The 18,255-nt window shown below is 42.8% G+C and overlaps 1 protein-coding gene across 1 annotated transcript in view; it reads left to right on the top strand.

Moving 5' to 3' along the window:
* ZNF236 (zinc finger protein 236) overlaps positions 1–18,255 on the top strand; it is a 92,143-nt gene that overhangs the window by 66,952 nt on the left and 6,936 nt on the right. The window contains exons 28-31 of the mRNA XM_015412837.1: positions 77–255; positions 1,901–2,029; positions 4,898–5,095; positions 6,027–6,156. Of these exons, the coding sequence (XP_015268323.1) occupies positions 77–255; positions 1,901–2,029; positions 4,898–5,095; positions 6,027–6,156 (636 nt within the window). The remainder of the gene's footprint in view (positions 1–76; positions 256–1,900; positions 2,030–4,897; positions 5,096–6,026; positions 6,157–18,255) is intronic.

The following is an 18,255-nucleotide window of genomic DNA, read 5'->3' as shown; positions in this document are numbered from 1 at the left end:
GGAGACCTTGAAACCTTGGGGCTCCTTTCAACTGCTAAGGTAACCTGAGCTTTTATAATGTCCATGCTTTTTACAGAGCTTAATGCATCGAGTGGGAATCTTCCTTCAACACCTCCCATGTCTCAGCCAGGTCAGAATTTAGTAATGGCATCACCAGGAACTGGAGGAGACGGTAGTGTTACCCTGACGCTGGCTGATACTCAGAGTATGTTGTCTGCTGGCCTTGATGCAGTGACACTTAATATCACATCACAGGTTGGTGTCATATGCCAGAAAATGTTTCTATCCTTTTCCTCATAATTTTGAATAATTATGGTGAAACTAGAAGAAGGCAAAACTGAAGACAGACCGAGATAGGAAATTTTGCGATAAATTATAGCTAAGGTTATGTCTGGGGATGTGAAGTCTGATCTCATCAGGTCTCGGAAGCTAAGCAGGGTTGGTACTTGGATGAGGGACCACCAAGGAAGATGCTGTAGAGGAAGGCAATGGCAAATCACCTCTGCTTTTCATTTGCCTTAAAAGCCCCTTTCTGGGGTTCCTATGAGTTGGTTAGGACTTGATGGCACACAAGATTATGTCTCTTATTGTCTCAAAAGCCCATGCAGAAGTTCTGTAAAATATACTACAAAATGCATGCATTGAATTTGTTTTGGCCATAATTTCCAAATTATTTGACAGTGATTTTTAGTTCCATTAACTTTTTGGTGCTTCTGTGTTGCAAGCATTAGATGATCAGCCTGTTTTTTACTTTTTAAAAAATCCTTCCTGGAGTAAGGCAGAAAGTCACACAACATCTGAGCTGTCATCTACGTTAAGATTTCCGATCTGATGTTACTATCACATGTACTTTACAAAACCACTGTCAGTGGGTATATAGATTAAATATACACCTGCGTTTCCTAGCTATAAGAGCAATTGAACAAGTATTGTGAGGAACTGGCTGGATAGGCAAGCCCGTAGATGCTTTAGGTGTCTGGTATCCAAAATTAATTAAGACAAAAGTAATAACTACTGGGAATTACACAACTTTAAAGTTGATGATGAAGAAATTGAAATTGTTCACAATTTTCTATTCCCTGGCTCCATCATAAACCAAAAGGAAAACTAACCCAAGAAGTCAGAAGGAGATTGAAACTGAGGAGGGCAGCCACGAAGAAGCTAGAAAAGATCCTTAAGTGTGAGGATGTGTTGCTGGCAATGAAGATCAAGTTAATTCATGTCATAGTATTCCCCATTATTATGTATGGGTGTGAAAGTTGGACAATGAAGAGGGCAGACAGGACAAAAGTAGATTCCTTTGATACATGGTGTTGGGAGGATTGTTTTATGGATACTGTGCCCAAAAGACAAATAAGTGGATCCTTGACCAAATCAGGATTGAACTCTCCCTAGAAGCTTGAGGCTATCGTACTTTGGTCATATCATGAGTCACTGGAAAAGACAATCATGCTAGGAAAAGTTGAAGGCAGCAGGAAAAGAGAAAGACCCAACATGAAATGGATTGACTCAGTCAAGGAAGCCACCTCAGTTTGCAAAACCTGAGCAAGGTTGTTAATGATAGGACTTTTGGAGAACACACACACACATACACAACCAAAGTAAGGATAGGAGCTGGAATAATTTACTCAGAATGGAAGTGAGAACTCCTTCCATCTTTGTGGTGCTATGACAAAACCAGTGTATAGATCAGTAGCATGTTTCACTGTTCGACTAAAAAACCAAAGGCTTCTGGAAAATAAACCTGTCAATGGGCATACATACAACCTAATGTCTATTAAAGCGAAGGGCCGTAGGAAGTATTCCTTAGAGATTATATGTGCTGAATTAGCCTTTTTGCTAATTGTGATAGTAGTGTTTCCCCCTTTAAAAAAATTAATTAATGTTTTTCTGTTGGCAGGGTCAGCAGTTTCCCACTTTACTCACAGATTCTAGTCTCTCTGGACAAAGCAGTTCAAATTCACAAGTCATACTGGTGAGCCATACACGTCATGCAGCACCTACAACCCATGATGAACTGGCTTATCAGGTAAATGGTTTTTGAAAGTCATCTTGAATAAGCAAACAATATTACACTCACTTCATGTCTGGTAGTTGAAAAAAAGTTTTATTTATGTTATACCTAAGTATTTTATTTTAAAATTTATCATTTGAGGCTGTTGTTGTTAGCCGTTCAGTCATGTCTGACTCTTGGCTGTACTCAAGCAAATTCATGTAAAATCTGAGGCAGCAGATTTTGTGTATATTTAACGATGTGTTCTTACATCTCAGCTGATAGGATTTCTTCTATTTAAAGTTTCCTGTTTCAACGCTTCATAATTTGTACATAGGAAAAAAATAGGGGAAAGAGAATTATATAAAAATTAGATTGCCAGATAATTGATTCTTTTTTTTTAACTGAAGAACTGCAGTGTTCATCACCATGGCTTCTGTGCAGTCCCACATGGGGACCATACTTGGTCAGGCCAGCCACAGAGAAACATTTTCAAAGCTTCCTGGCTCTTTTCAAAAGATTTGGGACATTCCCCTCCCCCTTTGACACGAGCTGGTATTTTCCCGCCCAAACCCGCAGTCCTCTCTTTGCCAAAATTGAAAAAGGGCACTTTCCTACTCAGATCTTTCTGCTTTCTTCAGACCATGCTTTCCTCACAGTGTTAGATCTTCATTGGTGAGAACCTTTTTTAAAAAAAGAGTACAGTAGCAGCAGAGACTCGGTGAAGGGAAGAAAACCAACTTTCCCCGCTTCATTTTTCTGTTGTGTTATTTTCTTTTATTGGTAGTGGTGCTGCTTAAAAAGTGTGATTTCTCTCTTCACTCATGCTGTTGCCAGCTCTATCATTACAGAGGTCATACTTTTGAAACAATTTTTCTGGGTCTCATTCCTTGCCCTTTGATAGAGAGGGCAGGAAACTAGATGGTTTGGGCCACAAAATTTATTCATTGGCGGCACTAATTTGAGGATGGCTAACTTTAACTCCATCATGGGACATTACCAAATGTTCTTATGGGAACATACATATCAGACCATTGACATGCTACCTTAACCAAGGTCATTCAGGCAGAGAGTCTAAATCTTGGAAAAAGGCAACTCAGCACCACTAGGCATGTAACTGACTCAGCCAGTAGATCTATGGCATCAGCAGTCATTCTCTGAAGATGTTCCTGGCTGAGGTGTACTTTGCCAAACGACACTAAAGGTGAGGTTGAAGACCTTCCCTTTGAGGGAAAGGACTTATTCAGTGCACAGAGTGTTAGACCGGATCCACCATCAAAGACACTTGGCATAACTGGTCCTCCTGCTCAGACCTTCAACCAAGGTATTTTCTCAGACATGCGGCACATCCATATATTCCAATACCCTTACAGATTCCATCCTTCTTACCAGTATACAGGTCCTCACCCATCATATGCCTCACATCCATTGGGCAAGAAAGAACAAGGGAGGCATCATGGCAAGCACGCAACTCCATTCCCTAGGGATGTCATGACTGGGTTTTATTCCCAGTATTTTAGGTTAACAAAAAAGATGATGGGAAAAGACCCATTCTAGATCTTAGGGGCCTTAATAAATTTCTGAAAGTCCCTAGATTCCATACAGTTGCCCTAGTAGAAGTGCTTTCTCTGTTACAGAAGGATTAGTGTGCCAATATTGACCTTAAAGACATGTATTTCCATATTGTCATACATAAACAATACAGAAATATCTGTGTTTTCAGTGTGGAACTGCCAACTACCAATACACTGTTCTACCCTTTGGCCTGGCTACTGCACCAAGGGTATTTAGCAGATGTATGTCTGTTGTGATTGCCCATCTATGCCCTCAAGATTGCAGGTTATATCCCTATATAGATGACTGGCTTTTCACTGCACCTTTAGCACAGTTGCTATCTGACCTTGTAGCCTGACTGTCCTTTTCCTATAAAAGTGCACTCGGTGAGGTCACAGTCCTCAGCAGCATTCCTGGGGAATGTCCCATTGGACAACATCTGCAAAGCAGCCACCTAGTCCTCCCTGCTGACCTTCCATCAAAGGCTATGTTGTCAACATAGACTCCAAGAGTGATGCAGCTGTGAAAAAAGCAACATTACAGTCAATATTTTGCTGATGGTCACATGCCTACCTCCTCTGGTAAGTGAGCTTGCTATTCTTCCCTGTGAGACTGCACAGAAGCCACAACAATGAAAATATGGTTGTGTATACCTGTAACTGTTGTTCATCGAGTGGTCATCTGTGCAGGCACACATCCCTCCCTCCCTCCCTCCTCTGCCTGCTGTAGGATCCTCTGCTCTGTGGGTCCTTTTCCATGGCGACAAAGAGGATTGAGAGAGGAGTGAGCTCCCTGCCTCCCTCGTGCCAGTTTGGGTGGGAAAATATGAACTTGCATTGGAGGGGAGGGGGAGCACCATGCGTCTTCTGGAAAGAGCCAGAAAGCTTTGAACACTTCTCTCTGAGACTGGCCTGTGCAAGCACAGTCCTCATGTAGGACTGCACGGAAGACTACTTGATGAACAGCAGTTACAGGTAAGTGCAACCCTGTTTTGCATGGCCTGTCTCAGCATCATTTCTGAGATCATTCTGAGAAAGTTCCAGGCAGTCAGCCATGTTGGTCTGAGGCAGTAGAACAAATTAAGAGTCCGGTGGCACCTTTAAGACCAACAAAGGTTTATTCAAGATATGAGCTTTTGTGTGCAAGGCACACTTTTTCAAATACATTGGAATGGTAGATGAGGTTTAGAACCTTGCACACGAAAGGTCATACCTTGAATAAACATCTGTTGGTCTTAAAGGTGCCACTGGACTCTAAATTTATTCTGAGAAAGTGTTAAATAACCACATGAGTTTTAGGTGGTTTTATTTCCTGTAATTATTTGTTTCCATATTTATGGAATTTCTGCAGGTGAGTGAGGTTTCTCCAAGTCTCCATAAAGGTGTTCAAGCTGAAAAAGAGCCCCGTGTACACCAGTGTTTTGAATGTAGTCAGACTTTTTCTTCAGCTGCCATGCTAATGCAGCATAGTAAAGAAGTCCATGGCAAGGAAAGAATCCACGTTTGTCACATCTGCAATAAAGCCTTCAAACGGGCAACACATCTTAAGGTCTGTGATAAACTTAATGTATTGTTATAACAAAAAGAAAAAGATTTTTTTTAATCCCTTCTGAATAGAGGGCATATATAAACAGTATATTTGGTAAGGACTACATCTTCACATTGTGCATTATTTGCTGATAATAATGAAATCCTACTCCTGTTAGTAAGTTTAAAAGGAAAAATGAAACAGGTTTTCATTTAATGAAAAAAGTACTAAACAGCAAGTGACCCAAAGGTAGAGGATCTGTATGGCAAGCAGAAGGCTCCAGGTTGAATCCCCACCAATTCCAATTAAGGACCAGGCAGTAGGTATAAAAGACCTCTGTCTCTAAGAAACTGGAGAGCTGCTGCTAGTACAAGCTTTCCTTCATGGTCCAGTTAGTCTGACTCCGAATAAGACATTTTCACTTGTTCACTGTATTCTATTGATTTATATTATTATAACCTGTTTGGGAGGCAATAAAAGTAATATTGTACATCTTTAAACAGATTCTGGAAGGTACATTTCAGTACTTTTAGTATATCATTCTTTAGAAAAAATACATTTTTATTTTGGGTCATGCTGTCTCTGCTAATCTTGTCTACAAATGTAGCCTTCTTTCCTTATAAAGTAGAATCTGGTAAAACATGTTGCTTAGAAACCAAAAAACATTGTTCTTTTCAGGATTCCTCTTGCTGAAACAGGACAATTGGGAATGATCCTGTCATCTTTTTTTCTTGTAAATGTTTAATTTGTTCTTCATTCAAGTACTTATTGTCATACAGAGAGATTTATTTTATTTTCTCCTTACTAAAATAGGCTGAATTTGGCCATTGCTGGCATCATGCTTTTGTATCTCCGCAAAAAGTATGAGGATGCCCTCCCCTTAGCGTTAGCCCTAAAACATGTTTGATACTACAGTTTAACATGCAAAAATTTTTGTGTGTGTTTTGATTAGGAGCATATGCAGACACATCAGGCTGGACCATCTCTGAGTTCCCAGAAACCAAGAGTGTTTAAGTGTGATACTTGTGAAAAAGCCTTTGCTAAGCCAAGTCAACTGGAAAGACATAGCCGCATTCATACAGGTAACAACTAATTGTACAAGTCAGTTGCCTTCTGCTTTGTTAGTGTCTGGCCATCACTGTTCCTGTTGAGTTGATAGCGCTTTCCAGCACCATGTGGTTTGCCTTGTTTGATGGGCAGCTTTATCCTGAGGGTACATATCTCTGAGATATGCCAGCATATCTTTGAGATATGCTGACGTAGTGGCTGATCAGCTCCCGGAATGCTTTTGGATCCCGCTTCAGGATTGCAGTGTCTGTGTTGTGTATGTGCTTGTGAATTTGAGGCCCCGGTGATTCTTACACCAGTTAATTGGTGATGGATGCTTTCCAGCTATGGAACCCCAGGCTCACTTATTTTTCTGCCACAAATATCGAGAGCCAACAGTGTCATAAAAGATAACATAGGAGCTGTTCATCTAGAACACGGTCCCCAATTTTTTTTGAGCCTGCAAGCACCTTTGGATCTTTGACGTGCTCTCTGTGCTTCACACCCATGGGATACAGTGCGCATGCGCTGGATCGATCGACATTGTAGCAAGCTCTTAATGGATTTTCGCGCCCAGACCTCGGGCATGCGCAGGAACCCCACCACGCATGCCCAGAGGGGTGGGCGCGGACATCCCACCAGTTCCTTTATTTCCGCCGTGCTGGAAGCACCTTCCTTTCGTCAGTCTGATCGGTAGCTTTTTTTCTCCTCAGAGCTCTTCGGTTTTCTCCTCAGTTTTCTTTATTTTTCGCTTCTACCTTTTTTGTTTTGTTGTTTCTTCAAAAAAAAGAGAACTTTGTTTAGTTTCTGGGGAAGTTTTTTCGTTTACCTCACTCTGGCCTTCGGGCTTCCCCCCCACACACACACATCTTTTTCTTCTCCGTTTTGCTTATTTATGGAGAAGAAGTGGGGCTTTTTCAAGCGTTGCAGGGATTGTGGCAGTAAGCTCGCTCCACCTGACGGCCACAACCTCTGCATTTCTTGTCTTGGCGAGACGCACCGACCAGAGTCCTGTCGACACTGCGCCAAGTTTTCCAATCAAACTAGAAAAAATCGAGCGGCGCAACTCCGAGTAGCGTTACTAGAGTCAGCGCTAAACCCCGTTTCAGACATGGACTCAGACCATCAACATCGACGGCTCCAGTTTCGAAGCCCTTGTCCGACATTGTTCAGCCGACATTGTTCAGTCGACATCGAAGCGTTCGGCACCGGCAGCGCAGTCTTCGGCATAGACGCCCGTGAAAAGGAAACAGAAGATGGGTAAAGAGCACAAGTCGGCCAAAAAGGGCTCCAAAAAGGAGCAGAATTCTTTTTCACCCATCCTCAACCAAACTCCATGGTAGTCACATCCTCATCCAAGTCCAAGAGAACACATTCTGCACCTTCAGACAAGGAGAGCAGAAAGTTAGATGCATTCGGACTGTTACGCCAACAGCTTTATCTACAGCTGAGTCTGACTATATTTTTAACGTGAGTTCTGACCAGCTATACTAGGGTCGTGTCCGAACCCAGAGTTCCAGTAATTGAAATCACACGGGTATTTTTCCAAAACAAATAATCTTTTTACTGAGCAATATTAAAGTCACACATGCAAAAACATCAGTCTCACAATTCACATACACTCAAGGTTCCTCTAGAATTACAGAAAGAATATTAAGATAGTTTCTTATTTACTTGGAGGTAGGAAGGTAGCTATTTAGATTCATACTCGCCTGTTCCAGAAGCCTTGTCTGTTGCAAGGGGAAATTGGAGGGTAAGAAATGGTTCTAGGGGTAGTTACTAATTCACACTGCCAGAACCAGCTAGCTAGTGTGTGTGTGGATCTTTTTGGCTGCGCATCCCAAAGAGATCCAGTAAAGACAAAGAGTTTTAAGGCAGGTAAGGGGGGGGGGTAGTGGAGTGTGGCCAGCCTGAAGCATGGTCTTGCGTTGAAGGTAGAATGTGGCTGGCCCAGCTCTTAAAGCATGGTCCTTGCATTATATAGTTGAATCTCCAGGTGGGTGGCACCTTGCCCTCCTGTAATCCCACTTACTAACAAGTCCATCCCATAGACTTTCCTGATTGGCGAATGTGTAAAAGGGCCGGTGTTCTATGGGTTGGGCCAATATTTGAAATACTTTACTCTTTCTCATAAAATGCCATCTGGTCAGGTGTGGAATCTCAGCTTCAGGACATCTCTTTGTTGTGGAGATGAATCTTGGCTTTACCAGGCTGCCAAGGCATTGTAAACAGGAAACTGCAATTCAAATGTAGTGTTCTCCGTGACATCCCATCCCTTTAGTAATGGTGGAATTTCTCCTTCTGGGTTGTTGTTCTACTCACAATGGCTAACATGTGCTTCTCCTTCCCATAATGCCCTGAGCTTAATGTGTGCAAGCTTCATTAACATGAAATGCAGGCAAGTGTTCCCTATGTGAAATCTCTCTCACACAGTAGGTGATGCAAACAGCTTTCTCTAGGCTCATGGTATACAAGTGTGTGCACAGTCCATTTGTTGCTTGTGTAGCAGATATAAAATCATAAATTAGTTCATTTCCCAACAGTTCCAAACTCCATGGTAGTCACATCCTCATCCAAGTCCAAGAGAACACATTCTGCACCTTCAGACAAGGAGAGCAGAAAGTTAGATGCATTCGGACAATGTTTCTACTCTACGGGAGCACTAGGAGTAAAGACCACCAATTACTTAGCGTGTATGAGTAGATACTAGTACACTTTGTGGGAAAGGCTTGCTGAACTTCTGGCTCACCTTCCAGAAGACAAGCATCAGGCAGCCCGCATCATCCAAAAGGAGGGCATGGTACTGGCAAAGCAACAAATCAAATTCAAATTCAAATTTATTAAGAACAGTCATAAGACCAGCAAAATAAACCAAGATAGAACAACACAGAGTCTACAACATAAAATCCTTACAACCTTAATTACTAAAATACCAAACCGGTCAATTCCGTCATGAATGGCTCGCGTTACAATACATTCTGCGCTTTTTGATTACCAGGTAACAATATTTAGCAACATTGCGTGTGACAGAATCATAAGTATCGGCCAATAAAAACTTCATCAAACAATCCTCGTCATATGTAAGATAATGAGCCAAGGGTTTAAAATGTGAGAGAAGGGGTGTCAGCAACTGCTGTCTCTCTTCATCATACAAAGGACAATGAAGTATTATATGAGAGGCCAACTCCACCTTCCCCTCCCCACAACAGACACCCTGTGAGGTGGGTGGGGCTGAGAGAACTCTGACACAAACTGCTCTTTTTCAAGGACAGCTGTGCCAGAGCTTGTGACTGACCCAAGGTCACATCAGCAGGTGCAAGTGGAGGGTGGGGAATCAAACCCGGTTCTCCCAGATTAGAGTCCGCACACTTAACCACTTCACCAAACCAATCTACAGCCAGATACTAGGTCATACGTAGAGGACCTCTCCTTTGATGGCCTTGGTCTGTTTAACAGTACTACAGACACCATATTACAAGATATGGATAAAAGCATAAAAGCTTCTCGTGCTCTGGGCATTTCCTCATCCATGAGGCAACATTACCGACCTCATCCCTGGTCCAGACCCTGGCAAAAACACACCCAAACCGTCAATCTCCTGACCGGCAATGGAGGCCACGTACATCCTCTGGAGGCCAGAAACCCACATTCCAGAAACCTAGATTTGGATCGGGACAACAGTCTTCCCGCAGTAAGCAGGCAAAGTCTGCCAAGCAGGGTTTTTGACTTCCATATCTCCCAGTCACATCCAACCCGTCTAACCCCTTTCCTCGAAACCTGGCACCTCATCACCACAGACGAATGGGTGCTGTCCATCTTAACCCAGGGCTACCGCATAGAATTCATTCAGAACCCCATCACTCCTGTCTTTGTCTCCACACCCACTTCTCCAGCCCTCCTGGAAGAATGTCCTTCTGCAGAAGGGAGCTATTGAGCTGGTGCCACTGCATCTACAGGGCAAGGGATTCTACTCCCACTATTTCACTGTTCCGAAGTGGGATGGAGGCGTTCAACTGATCTTAGATCTACGGGCACTAAACCACTTTGTGAGCTACCACTGCTTCCGCATGGTGTCCTTACAGCAGATTCTGCCACTCCTCCAGAAAAACGTCTGGATGGCCACCCTCGACCTCCAAGACGCATACTTCCACCTCACCATCCACCCGTCCCACCGCTAATACCTACACCTCACAATTGGTCAACATCATTACCAATATGCAGCCCTGCCATTCGGCCTTTCAAGTGCACCAAGAGTCTTCACAAAGACGATGGTGGTGGTCGTGGCCTTCCTTCATCTCAAGAGTATCTCCATCTACCCGTACATCGACGATTGGCTCTTGGTAGCGACTTCCAGGGACGCCCTAGTCTCAAACATCAACAGGACACTGGTCCTCCTGGAAAACCTGGGTCTACAAGTCAATCTGGAAAAGTCTCAACTTCAACTGGTCCAGAAAATACACTACATCAGTGCGCTACTGGACTCCACGATTTGCACAGCCTACCTGCCACAAAACAGGGCAGCCGACATCATCGACCTAGCCACTTTCATCCGTACCCGGCCCTCAGTGACGGCCTTTCAAATAAAAAGGTTACTTGGCCTCATGGCCGCTACTACATCAGTCCTGTTTTTTGCCAAATTAAAAATGTATCACCTGCAACTATGGTTTATCCACAATTTCAATCCAGAGAGAGAGAGACACACCACCCACCTATTCCCACCTGTCAAAGTACAGGACTCTTTACTTTGGTGGACTGTCCCTTCCAACCTATTCCAGGGAGCACCCTTCCATCCTCCATCACCCCAAATGACCCTAATGACAGATGCCTCCCTCTCGGGCTGGGGCACCCACATGATGGGACTTTGTGCCGGAGGCGGATGGGACACTCAGAAACGAAATTGGCACATAAATTTCCTGGAACTGCTTGCGATACAGTTCGCTGTCACCAGTTTCCTACCCCGATTGAGGGGAAATGTGTCACGGTCCTCACAGACAATACTACTGCCCTCAGTTATGTGAACAAGCAAGGGGGCACTGTCTCCCAATGCCTCTGCGACCTCACCCTCCAGTTATGGGACCTGCATAGCCCACAACGTCTTCGTAGTCACCACGCACATCCCAGGGCACATGAATGTACAGGCAGACCACCTGAGTCGGGCAGGACTCAGTCTCCACGAGTGGAAAATGAATCCACCGTACCTTCTTCCACTCTTCTGCAGGTGGGGGTTCCCCCAGATAGATGTTTTTGCCACCAGGGCAAACAAAAAGTGCCCTCTGTTCTGCACCCAAGGTGGCAGGGACCCACAATTTCTAGGGGACGGTCTCCTCTATCCGTGGTCCAGAAGATTTCTCTACCTCTTCCCTCCACTGCCTCTGCTTCTGAGAGTGGTCCGCAAAATCGTCAGCAACAGAGCGGACTGCGTCCTCATAACCCCGTGGTGGCCGAGGCAACCATAGGTCTCAACCATCAATCTGTCAGCAGGGGTCTACCACCAGTTTCCTCCAGCACAAGACCTCCTGTTCCTAACCGAGTCCCCTCTCCTATACCAAGATGTGCCATGAATGAAGTTGACAGCCTGGAGAGTAGCGTCAACAGCTTTTCCGTCCGCATAGCAAATGTCTTGCTAAACTCCAGAAAGTCCACTATGCGAAAGTCGTATCATTTCAAGTGGCAAAAATTCTGTTCCTCTTTGGGTGACGATGCCCCTCGAGCCACCTCTGCAGGTCTTGAGAAAGTTTTTAATTTCCTCCTGTCTCTCGCTGACTCGGGACTTTCACATTCCTCATTAAGGGTTTGTTTTGCTGCACTTTTGGCCTACCATGTTCAAGTTGAGGGATGCACACTGTTCTCGCATCCACTTTCAAAACGTTTTTTGAAGGGACTGTTGCATCTCTACCCTCCCATCAAAACTCCTGTCGTCCCCTGGGACTTTCCCCTGGTCCTTCGCCAACTCACCAGGAAACCTTTTGAGCCGCTCGCAACTTGCAACCTAAAATTCCTGCCGTGGAAAACGGCCTTTCTGGTTGCTGTCACTTCAGCACGGCGAGTTGGAGAAATACTGGCTTTCAGACATGACACTCCTTACTTGTCTTTTTTGCCAGACGGCGTCCGCCTTGTACCTGACACCTTGTTCCTGCCAAAGGTAGTTTCAGAATTTCACCTACAGGCAGAGGTCTTCCTCCTGGATTTCTTCCCAGCGCCGACATCCTCAGAGGAGAGGCTGTTACACACGTTGGATATGAAGCGTGCGCTCCTGTTTTACTTAAATAGAACCCGTCCAACAAGACGTGACTCTCAACTTTTTGTCTCCTATGCGCCAGCAAGGCTGGGCACTCGCATCATGGCTCAGCGCCTAAGAAGGTGGATTGCAGGTCTCATCCACCTCTGCTACCTTATCACCAAGCAGCCATTGCCTGGCCCTATCAGGGCTCATTCAACCAGAGCTGTTGCAGCCTCCACTGCCTTCCTCCAGGGAGTTCCCTTAATGGACATTTGCAGAGCCGCTATGTGGGCTACGCCAAACACGTTCATAAGGCACTACGTGCTAGACGTCCGAAAGAACTCTCATACCAACATGGGACGTCACATCTTATCCTCGGCTTCACAGTAATGACCTGCCAGCACCCTCCTCCAGGTAGGCCACTAATCTCCCATGGGTGTGAAGTACAGAGACCACGTCGAAGATAAACAGGTTGCTTACCTGTAACTGGTGATCTTCGAGTGGTCATCTGTGCATTCACACCACCCGCCCTCCTTCCCCGCTGCTATCAGCTTCTACATTTTCCATAGGGGTTGATTCACGGCAGTTCAAAGGAACTGGCGGGATGTCCGCGCCCACCTCTCTGGGCATGCGTGGTGGGGTTCCTGTGCATGCCCGAGGTCTGGGTGCGAAAATCTGTTAAGAGCTTGCTACAATGCCGATTGATCCAGCACATGCGCACTGTATCCCATGGGTGTGAATGCACAGATGACCACTTGAAGAACACCAGTTACAGGTAAGCAACCTGTTTATCTCTGACAGAGGGTGGTGGATGCAACCACAAAATGGCTGCCATGGGTGGAGAAGCTAACCACAGACTGTCAGGGAATGAGATTATGTGCAACTCTGATAGTAGCTCTTCAGCATCTCAGACAGAACCTCTGTTTTAACAGGATGCCTTTTAAAATTAACATACACACAAAATAAGTGTACAGAGGGAGTTAGCTAAGAAACCCTGATCTGGCAGTATTGTCATTTTGCAGGCATCTGATACACTTATGAAAAGGAAAAATGCTTTATCTTCAGTCTTTTTTACAGGCACACATCGGGGGACTGCATATGAGCAAGCCTGCTCAGAGACACTTTTTCTAACTTAAAAGTCCACGGGTGGCATCTCTCCCCCTTGGAGCTGTTGCAAGGCATTTTCTTGCCTAAATGGTCACATGCTCCGAGGAAGCAGCACCCCCTTCCCTCAGTTCCATTTTCGCCACTCTTGGAGAAGGTTCTTCTAGCGTTTGCTCCTCAACCTTACCTGATTTTGGCTTGTTTCAGGGTTTTGGGGGTACTTTTGTTCTGTTTTTCTTTGAGTCTGAGAGGTTAAGAAGTCCAGGAGTAAACTTCCACCTTATTATACAAATTTAGTTGATTTAAGGCTTACTTTGAAACCCCCTCCATGAACAGCAAGGAAACGAGTCTTGTGTGAAAATGGCTCAAAAAGGTTTCCTTAAGAAATGTGCCCAGTGCAATGCCAAAATGACCTACGCTGACGACCACAGCCTGTTCTTGCTCCATTTAAGCAAAGAACACAATACGCAACATGCAGGGCATGCCAGCAATTCACTTCTAAAGCACAGAGTGACAGGGCCTCTAACCTCAAAGCTGCCCTCTGAGAAAAAGCTCTATCTTGTACATGGTCTATCCAAGCCCCCGCAGCCATGTCTGACCACTCCTCAAACCCACTGTCCTTGGCATCTATCAAGTCGGCCCCATAGGTTCCATGATTGGAACCATAACCACCTCAGTCTTGGTCCCTGCCGGTTCCAAGGAGCTCATTGGAACTGCCAGTAAAACAAGCCAAGGCAAAGATGAAATAACTAGGACAAGAAAGGACCCTTAAGAGCCATCATTCCCAGTTGGTTCCAGCATCAGAACTGACTCAGGAGGTCAAGGAAATGCTCTTCCAGCTTCCTAGGATGCCATTTCTTCCATCTTTCTCACCTACTTATTCGCTTTCAGAAGTGGAAGTGGAACCAGAGCCAGTCTCAGAACTGAGGCCTCCAATAACTGATCTACCCCAGTGGTTGTCGAGTTACCCTCAATGCATTAGCAGTCATATATGTACTTCATATCATCTGCATATCTGTGAGATTGGGTGACTGTTAGGGACCCGGACAGAGACAGGATCTGACTCTTCCTCAACCATCTTGTACATGTAAGCCATTGGCTACAGCTTTGGCTACTGTTTCTAGAGCTCTAGTGTGCTCTGATCCCAAGCTTGGATCTGAAGAAGAGACTTAATGAACTTGCTCTTGGATTCAAAGTTGGCTCAAAAGCAGTATCAGATCCATCTCCTGATGAGAGTATTATTAATGCTATACCTGTATCTCTCAGCAAGGATCTTAAAATTGTATATGGATCAAATGCTTCACATGGCATGTTATTTGGACGCAGAGGACAACACTATCGCTCAACGCCTCTGAGATAAGATCCTGAGTCACCTTTACTTGCTCTACTTATACTCACTTATACTCACTTTGAATGATTTATGGATATGACTAATGAGCTGTGGAATAAAGCAGCCACACACCAGATAGAAAATTTGTGCAAGGTGAAACCAGAGGGCTGTTCCTTTCTAACCACACATCCACCACTGTGTTTTCTAATAACAGAGGAGATGCACCAAGACGGTCAGCAGACCTTTCAGTAAGCCCCTGTTGACAAAGGAGGACAAAAACTTGATACCTTGAGCAGGAAGTACCACTCGTCTTACCCAAAGAATTACATACCTCAGAGAATAAGATATTCATATATATATAACTTTAGTTAGATGACCTTCACATCAGAACATCCTGTCTAGAAAAGATTCAAGCTGATGTAACTTCAAAAACCTACAAGGTTCACAAAGCGGTGGTATATCTCATTAACAAGGCCAGGTTGGCAAAGACCTTTATGATCAAGATGTTATTACATCTACCAGAATCCAATTGTATGTGTTGGAATTTCTCTTTTGACTCCGATCTATCTCAGATCCTTGATAATTTTGTTGGCCCTTTGCCAGGGCAAGACTATGGACAATGACAAATGGAATGACACTCTTATCTCAAATCTAAATGCCTGTGGCTTGTTGGGAAGAGGAAAACAGGGTCATAATGGAGTCTTCCCTCAAATAACTGGTCAGATCTGTGTTAACCACCAGTGCTGTTATGAAGAGGTGGAATGCTAACCACTTTCCTTTTCAGACGTCTACTGGAAAGAGATGTATAAGGCAGCTGCTTGAGCATGTTCCTTTGTGTGACATTACAGCAGCAGCTTTACAAAGGCTGCACTTGAGCATAGGGTACACTCCACCCAGGCAGTTTTGGACTGGTTCTTTCATGCAGAATGCTCACTGATTTCTGAGGACTCATTGTTTAGGTACATTCTGGAGTGGCAGAGGAAATAGATTTGAGAACAGCCATCTGAGTTCTTGAATTATGTCTTATGCCATTCCAGTTCACCCCTTGAGACCAGAGATTGTTTCCAAATAGAACAAAAAAGAGCAGAATCCCAACGTTGACATTTCACCAACATTAAACTTGTAAATACTGTAATAATCAGGGAAACCTGGGTCATTTGCAAGATATCAGGGTCTTTCCTATGTACTATTGTGGGTGATATGACAGGTAGGTACCAATTTAGTCATAAATATAGTGTTTATATGATATATGCTGGTGTTTATTTCTTTGGAAGTTCTCAGCTAGAGGACTGTAGAAAAAAGCAAATAATTCCTATAGGTATTCTTTCTTATCTACATCTCTGCCTTCTGTCCTGAGCTGGTAACAAAAAGCATGCATTCTGGAATGTTACAAGACATAATTCAGTAGGGGCAACTCACAGGCAAGGACTCAATTGGCTGGTCACTGTGGGCTTTCCAATCAGATTTATTTTTTGAATCTTGGGTCCTTATAGCCAGTTCAAATGACATTAGTGTCAATATGAAATTATGATAAAATTTTTCCATTACATACATTTAGGGGGTTAACCACACAAGTTAATTTCATACCAATTAATGGCTTTTTGCCATTTCTGATTAAATTGCTCACTTGTTTTCCCCGCTAGGAACATATTTAATTTATCCATCTCGATTACTTCGTAAAAGTTGCTAAGTAGTACATTTCGACTCGGTAAATTATCCGATTTCCAATTCTTTGCAACAGCTATCCTAGCCATTGTAATAAAATAGATAATAATACATTTTGCATTAAATTTTATTCCATCAGGCATTATATTTAACAAGAAGATTTCAGGAGTAAACGCTAAATCTATATCTGTGATCTCTTTTACCAGATGTTTAGTCATTTTCCAAAAAATTTGTATTTTTTCGCATTTCCACCAAATGTGGAAATACGTTCCTATGTTATGTTTACATCTCCAGCAAATTCCCGATACATTTGTATAACATTTTTGTAACCTGTCTGGCGTCCAATGCCATCTATACATCATTTTTATTATATTTTCCCTGTAGGATATTGCTCTCAGAAATTTAATTGACTTCCATGTTTTTCCCCATTCCTTCTTATCTATATTCCGCCCTAGATCTTTTTCCCATTTTATCATTGTAGGTTTTTTCCAGTCCTCCAGTATTTCATCTTCTAATAGGAAGTTATAAATTTTTTGGATTAATTTTTCCTTATTTTTCAGCCATATCTTATCAAATTCTGTCTCTATAATATAAAAGTCCATTTTCTTATCTTTTGTGAATCTTGAGGTTAGTAGATTCTCTTCCCATATCGTAAGATTTAAATTCATTGCTCTAATTTCTTGCCATGTTTTCAGTTGGTTTTTTTCATCTGTTAGGTCTTGATATGTTTTATTTTTATTCTCATCTAATAAATTTGGAAGTATAAAGGCCTCCAAAGGGGACACCCATTTGGGGATTTTTTTATAGTATTTTTCTTTTATTTTATGCCATATTTGAATTAATGGGCCCCTTATCGTATGATTTGAAATTTTTTTATATATTTTATCTTTTTCATACCACACATAGGCATGCCAGCCCATGTGTAGATCGTAACCTTCTAATTTTAATATTCTTCTGTCATTCAGCAATACCCAATCTTTTATCCACCCCAGTGAAGCTGCTTGATAGTACAAAGTCCAATCTGGGAGAGTAAGTCCACCTCTAGTTTTTTTCTCTCTCAAGAATTTCAACTTTATTCTGGCCTTTTTCCTTTGCCATATGAATGTTCTTATTATTTTATTTAATTCTTCAAAAAAATTGTTATTTTTAAGTATTGGAATACATTGCGCTAAAAATAGTATACGTGGTAAGACATTCATTTTTATGGTTGATATTCTTCCCATAAATGAAATTTGTAAGTCTTGCCATCTTAACAAGTCTTTTTTAATGCCTTCTAAAGTAACTTTATAGTTATTTTCATATAGATTGTTATTGTTACTTGTAATATTTATTCCTAGGTACTTGACTTTTTTGACAATTTCTATATTGGTATCTTTTTGAATTTCTTCTATCTCTCCTTTGTTGCAATTCTTCATCAACAGTTTTGTTTTGGTTATATTCATTTTCAGTCCCGCTACTTCTCCATATTCCCTAATCCTTTGTAGTAGTTTTTTTATCGATAATTTCGGTTCTTCCAAGATATAAGCCAAATCGTCCGCAAATGCTTGTAGTTTGAATTGTTCTCCTTTGATCTTCAATCCTTTAATTTCAATATCATTTCTTACTATTTCATTTAAAGTCTCTAATCCAAATATAAATAACAATGGAGATAGAGGACATCCTTGTCTCGTTCCTTTTTCTACAGGGATCTTCCGGGTAAGTTCTCCATTGACTATAACCTTAGCCCACTGTTCTTTATATATGGCCTCTATCATATTGTAAAAATCATTTCCGCAGTTCCAAATAGTTAATTTTTGTTTTAAAAAGTCCCAATTC

Source organism: Gekko japonicus, unplaced genomic scaffold (genome assembly GCF_001447785.1).
Source record: "Gekko japonicus isolate JY-2015 unplaced genomic scaffold, Gekko_japonicus_V1.1 scaffold1157, whole genome shotgun sequence".
NCBI classification, from domain to species: domain Eukaryota; kingdom Metazoa; phylum Chordata; class Lepidosauria; order Squamata; family Gekkonidae; genus Gekko; species Gekko japonicus.
Note: the sequence above shows the minus strand (reverse complement) of the source record. Positions and strands in the feature narration are given on the sequence as shown.